Source organism: Erythrolamprus reginae, chromosome 2 (assembly GCF_031021105.1).
Source record: "Erythrolamprus reginae isolate rEryReg1 chromosome 2, rEryReg1.hap1, whole genome shotgun sequence".
Classification (NCBI taxonomy): Eukaryota; Metazoa; Chordata; class Lepidosauria; order Squamata; family Dipsadidae; genus Erythrolamprus; species Erythrolamprus reginae.
In genome coordinates, this window is record NC_091951.1 from 139746077 (window position 1) to 139767059 (window position 20983).

The window sequence follows — 20983 nt, forward strand, 5'->3', positions numbered from 1 at the left end:
CCTTCTAATAATTATGACTACAACAACCAATCAGATCACTGAAACATAATCACCCAATCTATTTGTTACATTCAAACCAAATCTCCACCCCCACACTATATACTAGGAAGAAATGACAGTTGCAAACATTCCATTTTACAACAGCATGAAGCTTGGAAACTTCAGCCTGATGATGGTGAATGTGATTTTGCCGAAACGTCGCATAAACATGCAAAATATTACACAGGGCAAAACCCGAACTCAGAACAATCTACATACATATATATATATATATACCGCTCCTCTCCGTAGACCCGGGGCGGCTAACAACATATAAGAACATAAGAAGAACCATGCTGAATCAGGCCAAAGCCCATCGAGTCCAGCATTCTGTGTCACACAGTGACCCACCAATTGTACATGGGGATGTACCAGATCAGGGGTAGGCAAAGTTGGCTCTTTTATGACTTATGGACTTCAACTCCCAGAATTCCTGAGCCAATCATGTTAGCCCAAGAATTTTGGGAGTTGAAGTCCACATGTCATAGAAGAGCCAACTTTTCCTACCCCTGTACCAGATGAACCTTCTGGATACTTTTAAATGGTAGCTCCATGTAAAGCATATTGCAGTAGTGCAGACAAGAGATGGTCAGGGCATGAAAGTCCAACGGAAAAGTCTCTCTATCCAAGAAAGAGTGTAGCTAGCGCACAACACACATTTGAGTAAAGGCCCTCCTAGCCACAACTGCCCTTTTCTTTGAGAAGGAACCTTGAACCTCAGAGAACCCCATATTATGAATCTATTTTAGAAAAATACTTATTTTGCCAGCACATCTGAAATAGTTGATTCTTGCCACCTGTGATATCAAAAAGAGTTGAAAGACTTAAAGTTTGCTTACCTATTAAGCCCCTGAAATCAATGGTGGGTGAATCTCTCAGTGCTGCAGTTGCATTGCAAAGAGATTCTGAGCATCTCATATTCACAACATTGATGACATAATGATGATTCACTAAATAAGATACTTTAAGAACATGGGATGCTGCTAGCAGGAAGCTGCTATTGTACATTCAGTCTCCTTTATTCTTGGAAGTTCACATGGAATTTTAGCCTCCTTCTCTTTTTCCACTGTTGTTTTAATTTCTTTTCTTATCAAACAAAAAATTAATTAAAAGGGAGGAAACGGAACGCATGTGCAATACCTTTTGGTTGGTAGATAAGGAACTCACTTATGCAATTGTTATAAACCTAACTTAGAGTTTTAAAGTTTTTCTAGTAAAATTAATTGGATTTTTAGATTGTATATTGTTTGTTATGTTGTGATACTAACCCAATAATTAATAAATAAATAAATAACACATCTGTGTCCAAATCTACTGAACTTCCATTTTGCTAATTATCAAATCAATGTGAGTGTTTCGTTTGTTTGTTTGTTTATTTATTCATTCATTCATTCATTCATTCATTCATTCATTCATTCATTCATTCATTCATTCTTCTGTCCCGCCCAATCCCAAGGGTGCAGTGCCAAAGGATCTCAGTGGACATTTGAAAATCATTGGAATTAACAAAATCTCCATCTGTCAATAGCAGAAGGCCACTTTACTGGGATCGGCAAACATAATTCGCCGCTACATCACACAGTCCTAGGTGCTTGGGAAGCGCCCGACTGGTGATGAAATACGAAATCCAGCATAGTGATCTCATTTGCTGTGTTATACAATAAGAAGAAGTCAAGAAAAAAAACTATACAGTGGTCCCCCGCGTTTCGCGATCTCGATCATTGCGAAACGCTATATCGCGATTTTTCAACCCGGAAGTAAAAACACCATCTGCGCATGCGCACCCTTTTTTCTATGGCCACGCATGCGTAGATGGCGCCGGGCAGATCAGCTGCTGGGCGGCTTCCCTGGGTCTTCCCCCTCTTGCTGGCGGGAGGGCGAGAAGCCCCCCCAGCACCCGCTCGCCCGCCGTTCGCCGCTCGCCCGCCCTTCGCCCGGCCACCCGCCGTTCGCTCGCTGCTCGCCCGGCCACCCGGGTTCGGGGGGGTGCTAGGAAGCCCCCCATGCCGGCGGCGACGTTTTAAAACAGCCGCGCGGCTTCCCAACTGAGTCCCGAAGCCAAACGTCAAAGGCGAACTTCCGCGTTTGGCTTCGGGACTCAGTTGGGAAGCCATGCGGCTGTTTTAAAACGTCGCCACCGGCATGGGGGGCTTGCCAGCACCCCCGGCCCCCCAACTCGGGTTTGGGGGGCTGCTAGGAAGCCCCCCATGCCGGCGGCGACGTTTTAAAACAGCCGCGCGGCTTCCCAATTGAGTCCCGAAGCCAAACGTCAAAGGCGAACTTCCGCGTTTGGCTTCGGGACTCAGTTGGGAAGCCATGCGGCTGTTTTAAAACGTCGCCGCCGGCATGGGGGGCTTGCCAGCACCCCCGGACCCCCAACCCGGGTTTGGGGGGCTGCTAGGAAGCCCCCCATGCTGGCGGTGACGTTTTAAAACAGCCGCGCGGCTTCCCAACTGAGTCCCGAAGCCAAACGTCAAAGGCGAACTTCCGCGTTTGGCTTCAGGACTCAGTTGGGAAGCCGCGCGGCTGTTTTAAAATGTCGCCGCCGGCATGGGGGGCTTGCCAGCACCCCCCGGACCCCCAACCCGGGTTTGGGGAGCTGCTAGGAAGCCCCCCATGCCGGCGGCGACGTTTTAAAACAGCCGCGCGGCTTCCCAACTGAGTCCCGAAGCCAAACGTCAAAGGCGAACTTCCGCGTTTGACTTCGGGACTCAGTTGGGAAGCCGCGCGGCTGTTTTAAAACGTCGCCGCCGGCATGGGGGGCTTGCCAGCACCCCCTGGACCCCCAACCCGGGTTTGGGGGGCTGCTAGGAAGCCCCCCATGCTGGCGGCGACGTTTTAAAACAGCCGCGCGGCTTCCCAACTGAGTCCCGAAGCCAAATGTCAAAGGCGAACTTCCGCGTTTGGCTTCGGGACTCAGTTGGGAAGCCGCGCGGCTGTTTTAAAACGTCGCCACCAGCATGGGGGGCTTGCCAGCACCCCCCGGACCCCCAACCCGGGTTTGGGGGGCTGCTAGGAAGCCCCCCATGCCGGCGGCGACATTTTAAAACAGCCGCGCGGCTTCCCAACTGAGTCCCGAAGCCAAACGTCAAAGGCGAACTTCCGGAAGTTCGCTTCAGGACTCAGCTGGGAAGCGGTGCGAGCGAACGGCGTGGGCGGGCGAAGGGCGGGTGCGGGCGAAGGGCGGGTGCGCGGGCAGGCAGGCGGCGGACAAGCGGCGGGCAGACAAGCGGCGGGCGCGGCAGCAGCGAGGAGTTTGCGTGGGCGGCGTGGAAACCCCAATCTTCGGCTTCTCGCTGCTGCGGCGGAAGTAAAAACACCATCTGCGCATGCGCAGATGGTGTTTTTACTTCCGCACCGCTACTTCGCGAAAAACCGATCATTGCGAGGGGTTCTGGAACGGAACCCTCACGATAATCGGGGGACCACTGTAGTTCTAAAACCCTAATTAAAACTCATAACAAGACGGTTCATGACACACATACATACCATTCACGTAATCATGTTCATACAGGTGGTCAAGTTGGTGTTAATTTAGGATCCCCAAGCCTGCCGGCATAGCCATGTCTTTGTGGCTTTACGGAAAGCCAGTAGAATGGGAGCAGTGTGGACATCAGGTGGGATTTTATTCCAAAGAGTTGGGGCGGCAACAGAGAAGGCTCTCCCCCGAGGTCCCGCCAGCCTATATTGCTTGACTGACGGGACATGGAGGAGGCCAAATCTGTGTGCTCTAATTGGTCTCTGGGAGGTATGTGTTAGGAGACGGACAAAGCAAAGCAGCACATCTTTTACTATGCTTGTTCCTTGTAAAACTTGCAAATATTTAATTTGTTTTTCTGTTCTGTCCAACCAGGCCAAGAATTTTCTCAGTCCCGAAGATCTACTTAAAGGAGAAACAGAAGAAAGTCTGAATAAAGTTCAGAAAGCTTTTAATGTTTTTGACTACTTTAAACAGATTTTTGAAGAAAGAAGAGAAAATCTTAACAATTATTTTCAGCCAGAACAAGAAGTAAAGCAATGGGATTTTCCTCCTGTAATGGTTTTTGCACAACTGAATAATTTCCTAGAGAGGCTTCACGTAGTACATGTAAGTACTTTGCTATGAAAAATAGAACAATGAATCATTTCTACAGAAGCAATGTATTTTGTTTCCTGCAACCAATTTCCAACATTTTTTTTTGACCCTCTGCTTTCATGGCTTAAACTGTGGATTTAGTCTTTCCACAATTGCATCTGAGTATGGAACAAGCGTGACCCCCGAATGTCTGTTGCTCATTTAGACTGGCTCAATGATGCTCCCTCCCATAAAGTCTTTGGGTATGACCTTCAGGACTATTCTGGTTTGAGCATCAGGGACGTTCAAACCAGAATTCTCCCTTTTATGTCTCCAAACTGAAATCTGATTTAGCAACATGGCTTTAAAAGAAGGATAAGCCCAATGAAGACTTGATTGGGAAAGTTTACATAGTGAAGGAGGTTAGAGTACGTTGATTTTCCAATGTTTCATACTGCAACCCCTCTCTTGCATTGGTTACTTGTTGCTTAGATACTTTTTAAATAAGCATTTAACCCTCTGCTGAAAACTAATCCTTTTCTTCAAAAGGAGTTGAACTAATAGAAGTCAGCTCCATGGTGAAGCACAGAAAGATTGCTGGCTTTCTTTTGCTCCTTCTCTCTTCACTGGTCAACTGTCCATTGGGTTCTTCTTGAATGCATTAAAATGCTGTACATTTTGATAGACTGGGGGAACCTTGAAACAAGTTATATCTTTTCCTGGAGTCATATAGTAGTTGCACAACTCCAGGAGAATATGCATTGGAGACAAGGAGATGCTACCAAAATGTGAGGTGCTTTTGAGTGGGTGTGGGTCATTTTCACTATTCCTCCTTGATTCACTGGTTATAGGAAGGAGAAAGGGAGCCACTTCCAAAAGTTATCTGGACAGTCTTCAAACATGGTTTACTCCTTGTTGCCTTGGTAACAGAGCTTGCATATCCTCATCAAGGTCATCTCTAATTATAACACCAACTCTTGTTACCAGCCCCATTTCTGGAAAAAAAACCCTCATCTAGAATATTTTGCTCTCTTTTCTTAAAGTACTAACTTTAGACAAAAATACAAATTATTATTAATTGGAAGTTACAAAGTTTTGTATATCTCTTTAATTATCCTTGCAAAGAACACAGGAATCATCTATTTCTTTTAAAAATTATGATATTTTCTAATAATAATTCATTAAATTTTTATTGCTGGGCAGCAAACTATTGTGTTTGTGCACCTGCTGATATAGGAAAATGGACACAAATAGAGAAAAAATTTATGTTCGGCAATAGTTTGGTGATGTTTCATGAGAGAGCCTAGTTACAAAATAGTGTGCTAATCTGCTTTGGTGTTAAAAAGTTATAAGTAATGGGCTGAGCAATTTTGGCCTGAGAGGTGTTGCATTTGATAGTCTGGGTGGTTAAAAAAATGTGGTAATGGTAGCATTATTCTATAAGGGAAATGCAGGCATCATTTTTTTTTAACAAAATAAGTCTTATAATATTGTTGTAAAACAGAGCTTTCAAACTCAACGCCTGGGAGCCAGATTCGGCCTGTGAGGTGCTTAGATCTGGCCTGTGTTGCCACCCTGGAAAAAGAGAAGGACTATTGACCCATGGTGCCTCTGCCTGTGAAAAAGGAGCTTGGGAGGGCCGTGTGCAGCCATACGGAACTCTGTTTTTGCTGGCAGAAGTTGCAGGAGGCTGTTGCAGCCAAAAATGGAGCTCAGGAGCCCGTTTTCTCTGGCAGAGAGCATAGGCCACCATAGGCACCCCTGACATGAGTGACAGTGAGCTGGTCACGCCCACCTGGCCATGCCCACTCCTGCACCCCGAGGTCAAACACAACCCTGATGGTGGCCCTCAATGAAATCGAGTTTGACACTCCTGTTGTAAAACATACTATATGTTTTTTTCTGATACTATGGCATTTGTACAATATTGATTAAAAATTCTTAGTAGTCTAATATTTAAATACTAATAGACAATTAAAAAGACAAAAAAGAAGGTTTTTGTATCAGTATTAATGATGATTCAAAAATGTCAGTGTTGATAGGCATTAGATTATTTAGTTTTGTATGCAGAATCAAATATAACATTTAAAAAATGTACAGCAAATTATGTCACGTTACTTGTCCAATAAGGGCTTCTGCTTAATATAAGGTCTCCACCATATTCTTACTTATTAGAATGTAAGTCTGTTTTTAATTGGTTGTACACTACTTTCCAACCCCCCCCCCACACTTACTAGCAGCGGTTACTTGTTTTGAAGTTTAGTTTATTGGCCCTTATCTAATCCATTACAGATCTAGGCACTTCTATTACCTTTTCTGATCCAGATGGAAAGAAACTATGTTTCCCGATTGCTATTCAAAATTCTAGAGGATGAGGTAGAAAGACCACTGTGGGGTTTTAAAGAGAACAATATTTTCCCAACTTTTAGATCAACATATTAAAAGCTCCATTATGTGCAAATACCCTTTGCAAGCATAATAGAATAAATATACTTAATGCATAGATTTTAGCCTGCAGAGTCAACATTTATTTATTTATTTATTTATTACTTAGATTTGTATGCCGCCCCTCTCCGAAGCCTCGGGGCGGCTCACAACACGTGGAAACAAATCATAAATAATCTAAATTTAAAATTTTAAAGATTTAAAAAGACCCCATATACTAACAGACATAGACACAAGCATACCATATATAAATTAAACATGCCCAGGGGAAGATGTTTCAGTTCCCCCATGCCTGACGGCAAAGGTGGGTTTTAAGGAGTTTATGGAAGGCAGGAAGAGTAGGGGCAGTTCTAATCTCCGGGGGGAGTTGGTTCCAGAGGGTCGGGGCCGCCACAGAGAAGGTTCTTCCCCTGGGGCCCGCCAACCGACATTGTTTAGTTGACGGGACCCGGAGAAGGCCCACTCTGTGGGACCTAATCGGTCGCTGGGATTCGTGCGGCAGGAGGCGGTCTTAGAGATATTCTGGTCCAATGCCATGAAGGGCTTTAAAGGTCATAACCAACACTTTGAATTGTGACCGGAAACTGATCGGCAGCCAATGCAGACTGCAGAGTGATGGTGAAACATGGGCATACCTAGGTAAGCCCATGACTGCTCTCGCAGCTGCATTCTGCACGATCTGAAGTTTCCGAACACTTTTCAAAGGTAGCCCCATGTAGAGAGCATTACAGTAGTCGAACCTCGAGGTGATGAGGGCATGAGTGACTGTGAGCAATGAGTCCCGGTCCAGATAGGGCCGCAACTGGTGCACCAGGCGAACCTGGGCAAACGCCCCCCTCGCCACAGCTGAAAGATGGTTCTCTAATGTGAGCTGTGGATCGAGGAGGACGCCCAAGTTGCGGACCCTCTCTGAGGGGGTCAATAATTCCCCCCCCAGGATAATGGACGGACAGATGGGATTGTCCTTGGGAGGCAAAACCCACAGCCACTCCGTCTTATCCGGGTTGAGCTTGAGTCTGTTGACATCCATCCAGGCCCCAACAGTCCCAACAGCCTTCAGGCACCGGCACATCACTTCCACCGCTAGTGCTACTTAGGTTATATTTACTTTTATGTAGTACTTTATATTTAGTACTTACGTCTAGTCATTGAGTCCCAATACAATGCACCTGTAGGAAGTTTTTGTAATTTATTTATTTATTTATTCAAATTTTTGTTTATGCCTCCGTTCTTCCTACCTCATGGCAACATATCTACTATCATATCAAAGTATTAGAGGCAGAGGAAACAAACAATAAAACATATATAGAAATCCATATTTAGAGTTGGACCTGCTTGTTTTATTCTGAGAAAATTTGACCTTGTTAGCAGTGTTATCTATCTGTCTGTCTGTCTGTCTGTCTGTCTGTCTGTCTATCTATCTATCTATCATCTATCATCTATCATCTATCTATCTATCTATCTATCTATCTATCTATCTATCTATCTATCTATCTATCTATCATCTATCATCTATCTATCTATCTATCTATCTATCTATCATCTATCTATCATCTATCATCTATCTATCTATCTATCATCTATCTATCTATCATCTATCTATCATCTATCTATTTCAATTTTATGCCGCCCTTTCCTTAGACTCAGGGTGGCTTACAACGTGTTCTAGTGTACTCGTAAAATATTTGTGTCATTTATTTATTTATTATATTTTTATGCTTATATTGTATTTGTTTCCAGAAGAGACAAAATCCGATCTTAAATGCAGGGAGCCATTAAAGAGGAAAGCAACAAATTAGAGTATTTCTGTTTGGTTACAGAAGATGTTTCTTTTGAACAGCCTCAGAACAAGATCCAGCAGTAATAATTTTTTAAATGTCCTTGATCAATATGATTGTGTATCAGAACTCAGAGCCATAGCACCTATGACTTATGCTGTCTTCTTCACTCTGTCAAAGAATCTGTCTATAAGTTGATAAATACAAATTATCTTGCTCAGAAAACTGTGTGATACAATTAGGGATGAGAAATAAATTATCTGAAAAAAGTTTTGGAATTTTTAATTTTTTGTTTTGCTTTTGGCTGGATAACCAGTATGTAATATTGTTAAAGTCCAAAAGCCAGCCTCAATTTCAAGCATATGAATTGTGAATTGTTGATTTCTGTAGGATCTTCTGATGACAGTTCTGGACATAGAGAAACTGGAGAAGCTGGAGTTTAGTGGCATCAAAGGCAGGTCTCTGAGTCAGCAAGTCCTGAGTATGCATGAAGAATTTCAGGAAATGTATAAAGTATTTTCAGACCGGACGTATGACTGTCTGGATGTGGCTAATATGGTAGGTGATTTTGGATTAGAAGCTCTGTATCTTTGCTAAAGAGGACTTCAGGGATCCAACATAAAGTAAAAAGTATCTGGTGTTGAAAATCCTGCTCAATCAGAAATGGCTTTTATTCATTAAAATATTTATTTGATTTCTTTAGGAGTTTGAGAATGATGTATGTGACTTTAAGAGCAAAATGGAAGATATTGATCGGCGGTTGGGGACTCTCTTTGGCCAAGCCTTTGATGATGCAGCTAGTGTGGAGCATGCATTCAAGGTTTGCAATTTGTTATACTGAGCTACTGCAGAACCTAGGAAAAGTGCCCTAGTTATTTTTAAATAACAACAAATGCTCATTATATCGAGGTACTAGTTTTATGGATTTTTATATTTCAATAGATGCATACTTCATTATCGGTTTTATGTTGGCTACAGCATTAAAATAATTACAATTTTATGGACTTTGACAGCTAGCTCATTAAGGAAAATATGTGAGCAAGGACAAGGATTCTTGTTTGTAAATGATGATTACAGGCACGTTCAGTTTCTTTCCTTTTTTTCCTGTGTGATAGCTGATAGACATTTTTGGAAGCCTCCTGGATCGACCAATGATAGCAGCAGAAGCCTATGATAAATATAATTTTCTCATCGCAATGTTCGACAAAGACCTTGATGATGCTAAGTTGATCTACCTGAAATATATTGAGGAGGAGACAGACATAAGTATGTGTTTAGAAAGTCTTCATATTCAGTTAACAGAAAGTATTCATAATAACTTGGTCTGAGCAGTTTCATTTTTTTAAAATTGCCATGAGGGTCAACTATCTTATCTAATTGTCATTATAGGTAATTTTCTGTTTTAGATTAAAGATGTAACAAACAGCCAAGAAAAGTTAAGATGGTGTAAAAATAGCAACATACTATGTGTTACCCAATATTGGGTTATTCAACCGGGCTTCATTTAATGTTAATTTTTCACTTTCGGTAGGAAAAATATATTTTCAAGTGTTATAATATCAGGGTTTTTAAAATTGACTTTAGTTGATAGTTAACTTTTTTTTTGAGAAACTGATCCTTGCAAGGATGGTGTCAGGGAAGGTGTCAACATCACCTATTTAACCAGGGACAGCCTTTTCCCTGACTGAGATTTTTGTTGGAATTTAGGATTCTTTTTAGTATTTTAATAACCTACGTTATTAATATTAACCCAACTTAAAATGTTGGTATGTTTTGAGTTTCAGACGGAATTTTGTTTCTTAGGATATTCACCAGTGCATAAGAATATGCCTTTGGTGGCTGGAGGGGTTCAGTGGGCTCAGGAACTAAAACTCAGGATCAAAATTCCATTTAATAAGTTCAGACAGCTCAGTTGTTGGTGAGTATGTTTTCTTCAAAGATAAATATTTATTTTATCAGACTTTCCATATCAGTGTTCTGTCATTACAAAATCAATTTGAAAAGGGGCTTTTGGTTTAGTCTATACTTTTAATTTTTGCCAACCTCATGGAATCTTGGAAAATGATTACCTAAACCAGGGATCTCCAACCTTGACAACTTTAAGACTTGTGGACTTCAGCTCCCAGAATTGCGCAAAGCTGGCTAAGGAATTCTGGGAGTTGAAGTCCACAAGTCTTAAAGTTGCCAAGGTTGGAGAGCCCTGATCTACATGATTTGACACTTGGTCCATCTGTCTTATCTTTCAGTAGGCTAAGTCCCCAAATCCCAAACAAAACAGAATAAGAACAATGTTGGTATGACTAGAGAAGTCAACAACAGCAAACATTATTAAAAATATGCTGGGGTTGCCTATGGTTATGTGACCCAGAATGGAATGGCTAGAAAGTACTCTTCATGGCTTCTTTCCCTTGTTCTAGTCTGATTTACCTTGCAGGATTTTGTTAGGCCTTTGTGGTTGTGGATTGTTGAGAAAATCAAATCCCATCTCTATATTAGAGTGGTGAATATTTCTCTCTCTATTTTTGTCATATCTTTTGGAAAAAGATATAAGAAAAAATTATATACAGATTTGAATTGTAATTAGCAATAGCAACAGCACTATATATACCCTTTCATGGTGCTTTTATAGCCCTCTCTAAGTTTACAGAGTCAACATATTGCCCCCAACAATTTGGCTCCTCATTTTACCCACCTTGGAAGGATGGAAGGATTAGGGTTAGGGTTATGGAAGGCTGAGTCAATCTTGAGCCAGTGAAATTTGAACTGCTGAACTGCAGGTACTGCACTCTAACCACGGTGCCATCTCAGCTCTCTATATAGATTTGAATAATAGCTTATATATAGATTTGAATTTTAATGATAAAATTCAACATTATTCAATGATAACTATTGCATATATACATACAATACATATACATATCACGGTTATGTAATTGGGAGTCAATTTTTATGAAATGGATACTTAAAGATATTTCAGATAGGTTCATATTCTTTAGTACCAGAAAGGAAAGATAGGACAATTGAAGACTATTATATAGATCCCTGTAGACTAAACTATTGGGATGTATTCATTGATATGGATGAACATATGTGAACCTTTTGAAAAAAAACCCACCAAATTCTTTGGAATAGCAAGCCATGATTAATATCACATGTATCTCAGCTCTCGGGAAGAAAAATACTTCATAGGAAAGGTATGGGTGTTTGAGTGTATATATTCCCACTGTATCGCATCTACATGTAAACATTATCTACAAAGTTATTTAAAATATTGACCAGCACATAATTTCAGTCAAATTATCAAGTCATAATGTTTGATGTATTTTATTTCTAGTTCCTTAGATTCTACAGAAGGCAAAAAAGTGGTGCAAAAGTATGAAGATTTGATCCAGTTATTAGAAAGGTAAATGTGTTTCATTAGAGAATATTGTAAGAATAGATTTGCCTTTGCTAAATTATTTTTATTGGTTTGGTGCAATATGTAGCTAAAAGGGGTTGGGGAGTTTATTTTATCCAACTTTTTAAAGTTGCTTAATTAACTAAATTCAGTATTTTAGAAATGTTTTGTATTCAATGTGATATCAACATGGTAAATAGGGTCCTTTGGGAAGAATAAATAAAAGCACTAATGTTGCTTCCTATTTTGGGTAATGAAACGTCTGCAAAAAAACACACTCAGAGATCGGAAAGGGCCCATCATTTCAACCCTGAGCTACAAATATTCTCCTTTATTAATAAATAGCAATAGCAACGAGCAATCGGTCGTGGTGGCACAGTGGTTAGAATGCAGTATTGCAAAGTACTTCTGCTGATTGCCGGCTGCTAGCTGTTTGGCAATTCAATTCTCATAGGATCAAGGTTGACGCAGCTTTCCATCCTTCCGAGGTGGTTTAAATGTGGACCCAGATTGTTGGGGCCAATATGCTGACACTGTAAAACTGCTTAGAGAGGGCTGTAAAGCACTGTGAAGTGGTATATAAGTCTAAGTGCTATTGCTATGTAGAATAGAATAGAGTTGAAGGAGAAATCTTCTAGTCCAGTCCCCTGCTGAAGCAGGAGACCATATGTTGGTATGTCTCGGTATAGCTAGGCTATGAGATATTTGACATACACTGAGCAGAGAATTTTAACAGAATGTGGATGTGTGGTAAAGCCAAAGTAAAAGACACAGACTTAGTTATGCTTAATAAGTACTATTTACATATATACAAAACAGAAACAATCCATAACAAGCACTAAACAAATACACTCCCCCCTCAAGGCAAAGCAAAAGCGAATGAGCGTTAAAGCATCATTGAGGGAAGGAGTACTGACGCTCTCTTATGGCAAACCAGCCCAAAATATTTAAAGTGATAGTACAAGAGACTACAATAGGTAGCTTACAATGGCAAACCCTAACAACCATGTATCTTGTACTAACAGCATATACCATTTTAGACAAGTGGCCATCCAGTCTTCTCTTAAAAACCTCCAGTGATGAATTACCTACTACTTCTGAAGGCAAGCTGTTCCACTGGTTAATTGTTCTTGCTGTTTGGAAGTTTCTCCAGGTTGCAGCTCTCCTTGATTAGTTTCCATCCACTGCTTCTTGTCCTGCCCTCTGATGTTTTGGAAGATAAGTTGACCCCCTCCTCTTTGTGGCAGCCCCTTAAATACTAGAATGCTACTGTCCTGTTACTTCTAGTACTTCTTTTCTCTAGATTAGCCAAACCCAACATTCTTCATATGTTTTAGTCTCCAGGACTCTTAGTTGCTTTATTCTGTACTTTCCCCAAAATTTCAAAATGGTTTTTGTTGTCTGGTGACCAAAATTGAATGCAATATTCCAAGTGTGGCCTTACTAAGGCTTTATAAAGTGGTACTAATACTTCATGTAATTTTGATTTTATGCCTTTTTAAAAATACAACCAAGTATTGTATTAGCTTTTTGGGCTGCTGCTGCACCACTGCTGGTTCAAATGATCATCCACTAGGACTCCAAGGTCCCTTTCGCAGTTAATGTTTTTGAGCCAGGTTTCTTGTGATTCATTTTGCAAATTGGATTGTGTTTATATGTTGTAAGTGAAAAATAGTTGAAAGTTGATTGAGCAACAACCTTGGAATCTACTAGGAGCAGTAGTTTTGTGGAGGAATGACTTTGTAGGAAGGAGCCAAGTAGTTTTCTTGACGGAAAAGACAGAGGGGCAAGAACTTCCACCTACAATTTTTCACTTCAGCTTTGCTTGCAACATAGCCAGGGGAATCTCTTCCAATAACATTATTGACAGTGTGTAGAGAGTGTTGATATTATTGTTTGGTCTTCTGGCAGATACCAAGAGAAGCTGTATGAAGAATGGTTCCAGACTGTCTCTGTGAAAGCTCAGTATAATCTCACCCAACCACTTATCCAAAGAGATCCAGAGAGTAAACTGATTACGGTCAATTTTGACCCTCAGGTAAGATGAAAGAATATTAATCTTCTGGAAGACTTCTCCCTCTTCTTTTTGGCAGAAACAGATAAAGTTTTGCAAAGTGAGGATGCTTAGAGCCAAGAATGGCTCAATCTCTGCTACTGCTCGAGGAGATAGAGAATTACATGGCTTAACATAAATAAATAAATCACCCACACCCACACCCACACCTCCGATAGAATAGCAGCATCTTGAGACCTGATGATTTGCACCATGTTATTCAGTGGAGCTTGAATGTACTGTAGTACACATATTCCAAATTAAATATTTTATCCAACAAAAAAAAATGCTGAATTAAAACAAAAGCCCAGCATAATTTTCTGCCCGTTATCATAGATCAGTCATATGCATGTATGAAAGAAGACATCTTTGTTTAAAGTCACTGAATATGACCAGTTAATATTCAGAAGCATGTTGTTTTTTCAGTGGAGTTTCTGTAAACCACCATAGAGTTAACTGATAAACCTTTATGAATTTGACTGTAAAAGCAATGCTCTCCATATTTCCTAGTAATTTATATAAACATTTGTGAGTTTAAAACTGGAATTGCTGTATGTAGAAACACTTGTGGTTGAATTTTAGAAATATCCCATGTTGGTGGCGGGATGACAATCCTAATTAATATTTTTGAGTTGAGAAGGAAACTTTCTTCCTGTATTCCTATTTGATTACCTGTATTCAGAAAGTTCCATAATTGAATCTCAAAACAGATATACAAAGAGAGGAGAGAAAAAGTACAACTTTTTAACAGAATAAAAAAGGACATCAGTGAAAAGGTTTCAAAGAAATTGAACGGGTCCAAAGATGGGCTACAAGAATGGTGGAAGGTCTTAAGCATAAAACATATCAGGAAAGACTTAATGAACTCAATCTGTATAGTCTGGAGGACAGAAGGAAAAGGGGGGACATGATAGAAACATTTAAATATGTCAAAAGATTAAACAAGGTTCAGGAGGGAAGTGTTTTTAATAGGAAAGTGAACACAAGAACAAGGGGACACAATCTGAAGTTAGTTGGGGGAAAGATCAAAAGCAACATGAGAAAATATTATTTTACTGAAAGAGTAGTAGATCCTTGGAACAAACTTCCAGCAGACGTGGTTGGTAAATCCACAGTAACTGAATTTGAACATGCCTGGGATAAACATATATCCATCCTAAGATAAAATACAAAAAATAGTATAATGGATCATGAGGTCTTTTTCTGCCATCAGTCTTCTATATTTCTATGTTTCTAAGATTTTATTTTACTTTGTGATTTTCTAGCTGGTGTCCGTTCTAAGAGAAGTGAGCTACCTTGGAGAAGATCAGATTGGGAAGATCCCAGAAACAGCAGCAGAATTATATTCTTCTAGGGAATCCTTCAGGCAATTAGTGGCCAACTTGGATTTAATGGTTACTTGGTACAACAAAACATTGTGCACTGTCCTGGAGGTAGAATATCCACTCATAGAGAATCAGCTGCATGAAATTGATAGTCAGCTGAAAGAAGCAGAAGAAACATTAAATTGGAAAACAAAAGGTAAGTTCCACTTGTAGAGCCACATGTGGTAGGAATAAAGCTATTTCTGATTTTTCAGCCAAGCCAGATCTTCTTCAAAAAGCTCTCCTTGCTCACCTTTTCTCCTTGGCTGATGAATGTGACAGTACCAAATTGGGTGAAAAAAATATCTATTTCCTTCTTCCTAGTGTTCTCTGTCCATTGCAGTCATCTAGTGCCTACAGTGCTACGCCTATTTGAACCCAGTATAAAGGGTAAACTTAGCTTGAACGTTGGGGCATTTCTTTTCCACTTTTAATAGTCAGGGAATTTGACTCATTTGAAAAGAACCTAACAGCGTACAAAGAGTAAAAATAATGAATAAATATTTGTAGGATGGGTAGTCATGTTGGTGCTGATTCATTTCCAAGTGGCTGGAATATATGGGTGAGATTCTCTTCCAAAACTTTAAAAAAACAGTATTGGTTGCTGACATTCAATGCTGAAGGTTGTGTAATAATGAGAGTTATGTTTTTGGCCTTCTGTATTAGATTATTTTTGCTTTGGCAAAATTACACTGCAGTCATGCAAAAGCTATATTTATGTAGAGGAAAACAGCTCATGTTCAGTAACATTTTCTCGCAATTCATTTGTTTCCGAAGGGAACGCCATCTGGCCTTTCAGTAAGAGCACAGCAAGAAATGATTTCCCCCCTCAGTTTTATAGATTGGATGACTTGTCATTGTTAGCTTCTTAAAATGTTCTCCATTGTTGCTTTTATTGGAAGGCCTTTGGGATCGCATTTCACACATGGTTAACAGTGTTCGAAATCTTGAGCAAACGATCCAGAAAACCAAAGACAACATCGTGGAAATTCAGAATACTATGAAATCTTGGGTCTTTCCAGTTTTTGAAAGAAAAGATGGCAAAAAAGAAACTCTACTATTCTTGGATAATCAGCATGAGCGATTGAACAAGCACTATCAGCTCATTACAGATTCAGGCCATAAAATTCATTTTCTGATTAAGGTACGGCAATGCATATATGAACATAACTAATCTGTTAGAAAAGGTCATCTGCAATTATTTTGTTCCCATGACTAAAAGTATTAGTTATGCACATGAAATGTATCATCTGTGCTTTCACTTTAATATGCATTTATATTAACATTATACTAGGAGTGCCAGGTCAGAAACTGCTAGCTACTTTCATCATATATCACTGTTTTCATTTAGAGCAGGTTGGGATATAAACCACATCTACAAATCAAGATGTTTCTGATTAAATAGAAAGATTCCGAAATTGTACCTGGTATAGATGTTTCATTATTCTGTGTAGACTGATTTTATTGCATGCATTGAAAACAAATTATATAAAACACTGAAGTAGAAAAAACCCCTACCAAAAACATAAACTTAGAAGAGACAACAAAAAGTCAGAATGAAGAGGGGGGAAAAAGCTGGTAAATACTTTTTGTATTTTCTCTCTTTTTTGTATATGACTCTTTTTACTGAAATAGTCTCATCTTAAGACCATGAAAAAATATTCTTTAAAACCCGAGACTGACTTGTTAAATTTTTATTTTATTATTTTATTACCAGAATTTATAAGTTACCTGACTCCAATTCTTTATTCCATATTTCTTGTAAATTGTAAAAAAATTATCTTAGTAAGATTTTTCATTTGTCAATTGATCATTGGTTTAGCCTCCCAAATACTTCTTCAATTATATTCAGAATTGTAGGGGTTGCCAAAACATTAGGTCCAAGTTGGGACAAGATCAATTAAAAACATTAAGCGAGGTTTTAGGCAATGTTATTAAGACTCCTCAAAAGTCTTCCAAGTGTTATTACTAATAACTTCCTTTTTGAGCCAAACATAAACCAAAAACATTTTTCTCCACTATTGTTAAATTATATTATTCCAGAAAATCTACTCAAATAGAATCTTTATTATGGTCAAAGACCAGCATAATCAGTTGATTGTGGGAACAAGGGTCAAACTTAAAATCTTCTCCTCACAAACATCCAAATATGTCTTGCTGCCCTTAACGTTTAGAACAGACCTGGGCAAGGAGCAGCCCGTGGGCCGTATCTGGCCCACCTGCTGTCTTTGACCGGCCACCCGCTATCTGTGACTGGTCCACGGAGGTCGGGGTCCACTCCAGTGTGAGGATGAAAGAGCTCACCGCGTCTGCCAGGACACCTCCGGTTCCTGCTTTCCTGATGAACGCGGTGAGCTCTATCATCCTTGTACTGGAGCAGACCCCGACTTCCTACTGAGGCGGCTGAGCACAGAAACTGCACAAACACTCCAGCGCAGTGACTGTGGTGCACCGTGTTGCCGTAAAGCAAACAATTAGGGGTCTGTAGAGTGCGTCTGGATGTTTAGGTCAGGCCAGGGTCTGGGTCTTTACAGTATTGGGTAGAACTGAGTTAATTATATTAGTCCGGCCCTCTAAAACCATCCCAATTTCTCATGTGGCCCCATGGCAAAATTAATTGCCCACTCCTGGTTTAGAAGATAATGAAATTCTAAATAACATTGAGCCAGATTTTCAAAAGATAAGTCAGTAGAAGCTCTGGAAAGATGGTGGTGGCATGATGGCAAAAAGATTCATAGGAAAAATATCTGAGATCCACTTAACATCTTCAGATAAAAGATTAGATAGCAAGCGATGAAGGAATGTATTGAAATATTTGAGTATTGGTATTAGACACAGTTAATGATGATTTGGATTAATAGTTCCTATCCTTTACTTTATGTAAACTGAGACATCATCCTCAAACACTTTTCAGGCCACTAAATGTGGCACTTGCAGGACATATGATATCTACAGTCAGGCCGGAATGTATGATTTCCTCAAGCAGTATCTGCTAGATTAAAAGAAATATATTGAAAAAGTAATGCTAGGTAGCGCTGTTTGTACCTTTCCAATTAGTGCTGAGACAAGATCAAAGCACACATCTTTTGATTATGATTTCTTTGTATTTAGGAAAATTTAAGACTCTTTGAAGCAGATCCATCTTCAGATGTATGGAAAGCTTATTTGGAGCATATAGATGAGATCATTCTGGATGGATTCTTTAATGTCATTGAATGTTCACTTAAATACCTTTTGGAAAATACAGGTGAACTTGTCCTTTGTGGACCAGATTCGTTTCTCATTTGTTTTGGGTGGTGGTGGGGTGGTTTAATTCATTATTGTTGTTTCTATTGTGAACATAACGGAGATGGAGAGAATATTGGAACTTCATGTTCTAATCCAGATGCAATGTGCAGAATTAGGATTACAAGAGACCTGGGCTGTGATAACAAGATTTATTCCCTTTATAGCTGTTGTGATTAGAAACAAGAGTTTAAAGTTGAAGGTATATTTCACCCCCTGCACACAAAATTATGCTGATATCTATGCCTATTTATTTAAGAAACTAACTTGAAAAGCATCCGAGACAAGACTCATCCTAGTTTCCGTGAAGATAAAGTAAACATTCAGACCTCTGTTATTGTAGCTATTACAATAAAAATAGTCCTGACTTACATGGCCTTGGGGACCATAGACTGGTTGTACTGCTGACATGCTGGTTGCTTCATCTGTGTTAGGATAGAGTTCCTAGACTTTATAGCCAGCACGGCCTTAGGTTGGACTGGCTGAGAACATTCAAAATAGTAATCCAAGCTATATGAAGCGTGCCAAACTGTGAAAAATGGTAGTAGTGTTTCACTGCAGAAGTGGGAATGAACTGTCAGTAGACCATTCACACCTGCCTTCTTATCCTGCAGACTCCAAGGCAGGCCATGCTCCTCTTTTCAAAGTGCAGCTGGAGTTGTCTGTCCCTGAGATGCTATTTCGTCCTTCTCTGGATGCTGGTGCCAGCGATGGTTTCTATGATATCATTGAAGGGCTCATCAATAAGATCTACCGGGTCTCTTCCCTGGTACCAAGGCTTGCAGATCACTGCACATTTCCTCATTATCAGGTTTGATCCTTGGTGGCCATAATCTCATATTATGTGTGAATTTATGCCTCCACGCTTCTGTTTAATTCAGGGTTATATTTCTATCTCCGGACAGGCTGACATGGAGGAGATGTCTGACCTTACTGACATGCGCCAAAGCTTAATGGAGCGTGTCCAGAAGATGATCTCAGCTTGTTGTGACTACCGCAGTTCCTTTGACCACTACTCCTATCTTTATGTGGACGACAGAAAGGAATTCTTACGGCAGTTCCTCTTATATGGTCACGTTCTCACTGCAGAGGAGATAGAAGTCCATGCGGAGGAAGGAGTCCCAGAGACCCCTCCAACACTTCAGCAGTTCAGAGGGCAAATAGACTCATATGAGAGGGTCTATGAAGAAGTGAGCCAACTGGAACCAGTCTGCGTGCTTGACGGCTGGATGAAAGTGGATGCCCGTTACTTCAAAGCATCTCTTCTGGGTGTAATTAAAAAATGGAGTTTCATGTTCAAGCAGCATCTCATTGATCACGTAACCCACAGGTACCACTACTTTTCTTGCTCCTCTTAGGTCCCTTGTGTTAAGTAGAAAATGTGGTTAAAAAAAGGAATGGATGAATATCCAGACCCATAGCTTTTTTTGTGTGGCACCCCAGTGTACATCAACAAATTTTTTAATTAGCTGCCATTGTGGTTTCCTTCTTTTTATTTTCAGTCAGGAGACAAATAGGTCCAGTAGATGTAAATTGTACAAAAGAATAGTGGTTTTTAAGAAAAAGTCCAAGAATATCTTGTAGTTTGGCCCATTTCCTCTCATCGTAACACCACTGATTTTTCATGCGTGTGTTATAAAACCTGACCCAGGGTAGATTGGTTTGATGTTCTGTGAATCACAGTGTTTTTCTTCTTTAGGATTCTGTTGAATGTCATGTTTCCTGAACTTGATTTAAAATTACTGTGGGTGTAATGTTCTCAATCAGACTTCTTTAAACCAGCTCTTCTATTCCCACATGGAATGACCTGTGCTTATTTGTCTTTGAGTCAGTTTCAGAGATTTTACTTCAGTGATCTTTTAAGTGAACATTGTATATATAGCAAATGCCTATTTGCTGGAGTAATTTCTACTTGGGGGGAATTAAAATTCACATATGATTGGAATAATTAGCACAATTAATACCCACACTAACAAATAATGAGAAGAATTAGTTCAGGCAATTGCAATTATTACAATTCCAAAGTTATAGACATGAGAAAAAAGAAACTACGGGGAAACAATTACACATTTTCCAAAGGGGGAAAAACTGTTTAATTAGCATGACCAATGCCTAATACATGGATAGCATGCTGATTCTAAATATTCTAAATATTAAAAGCTTTTAATTTTAACAAAAATAAAGAAGGGAATATAACGTGTACTAATTATTGTTTCAAAGATTTTATTAAGGAAGCGTCAAAGACTGAGATGATTAGGCAGACTAGGAAATGTTTTATTAGTGGTAAAATTGAAATGTTAAATAGAAAAGTAGAGCAGTATCAGTTGATCATTACTTTTTTTTCAAAGAAGACAGTATAAAAGAATTTATTCCCAAGTTGCTTTAAACAGCAGGCAGTAACAGTAGATTGGACCTGATGCATACAAACTACCTTTAGATCAAGATAGGAAAGTTCAAATCTTTGGAATCGATTAGCCATTGTTTGTCACAGTTTTGCAGGCCCTTCACCTCCAGAATCACAGTAATTACTAAGTGCTACTGTGTATTTAATTGAATCTCATATTTTCT

General features: G+C 39.8%; 1 protein-coding gene across 1 annotated transcript in view; it reads left to right on the top strand.

The window, feature by feature from the left end:
* Window positions 1–20983, top strand: part of DNAH9 (dynein axonemal heavy chain 9) — a 285097-nt gene that overhangs the window by 22274 nt on the left and 241840 nt on the right. Inside the window, exons 6-17 of the mRNA XM_070739679.1 lie at window positions 3893–4126; window positions 8707–8874; window positions 9020–9136; window positions 9432–9582; window positions 10120–10234; window positions 11651–11719; window positions 13625–13751; window positions 15032–15287; window positions 16033–16274; window positions 18242–18377; window positions 19030–19226; window positions 19321–19745. Coding sequence (XP_070595780.1) covers window positions 3893–4126; window positions 8707–8874; window positions 9020–9136; window positions 9432–9582; window positions 10120–10234; window positions 11651–11719; window positions 13625–13751; window positions 15032–15287; window positions 16033–16274; window positions 18242–18377; window positions 19030–19226; window positions 19321–19745 — 2237 coding nt within the window. The remainder of the gene's footprint in view (window positions 1–3892; window positions 4127–8706; window positions 8875–9019; window positions 9137–9431; window positions 9583–10119; window positions 10235–11650; window positions 11720–13624; window positions 13752–15031; window positions 15288–16032; window positions 16275–18241; window positions 18378–19029; window positions 19227–19320; window positions 19746–20983) is intronic.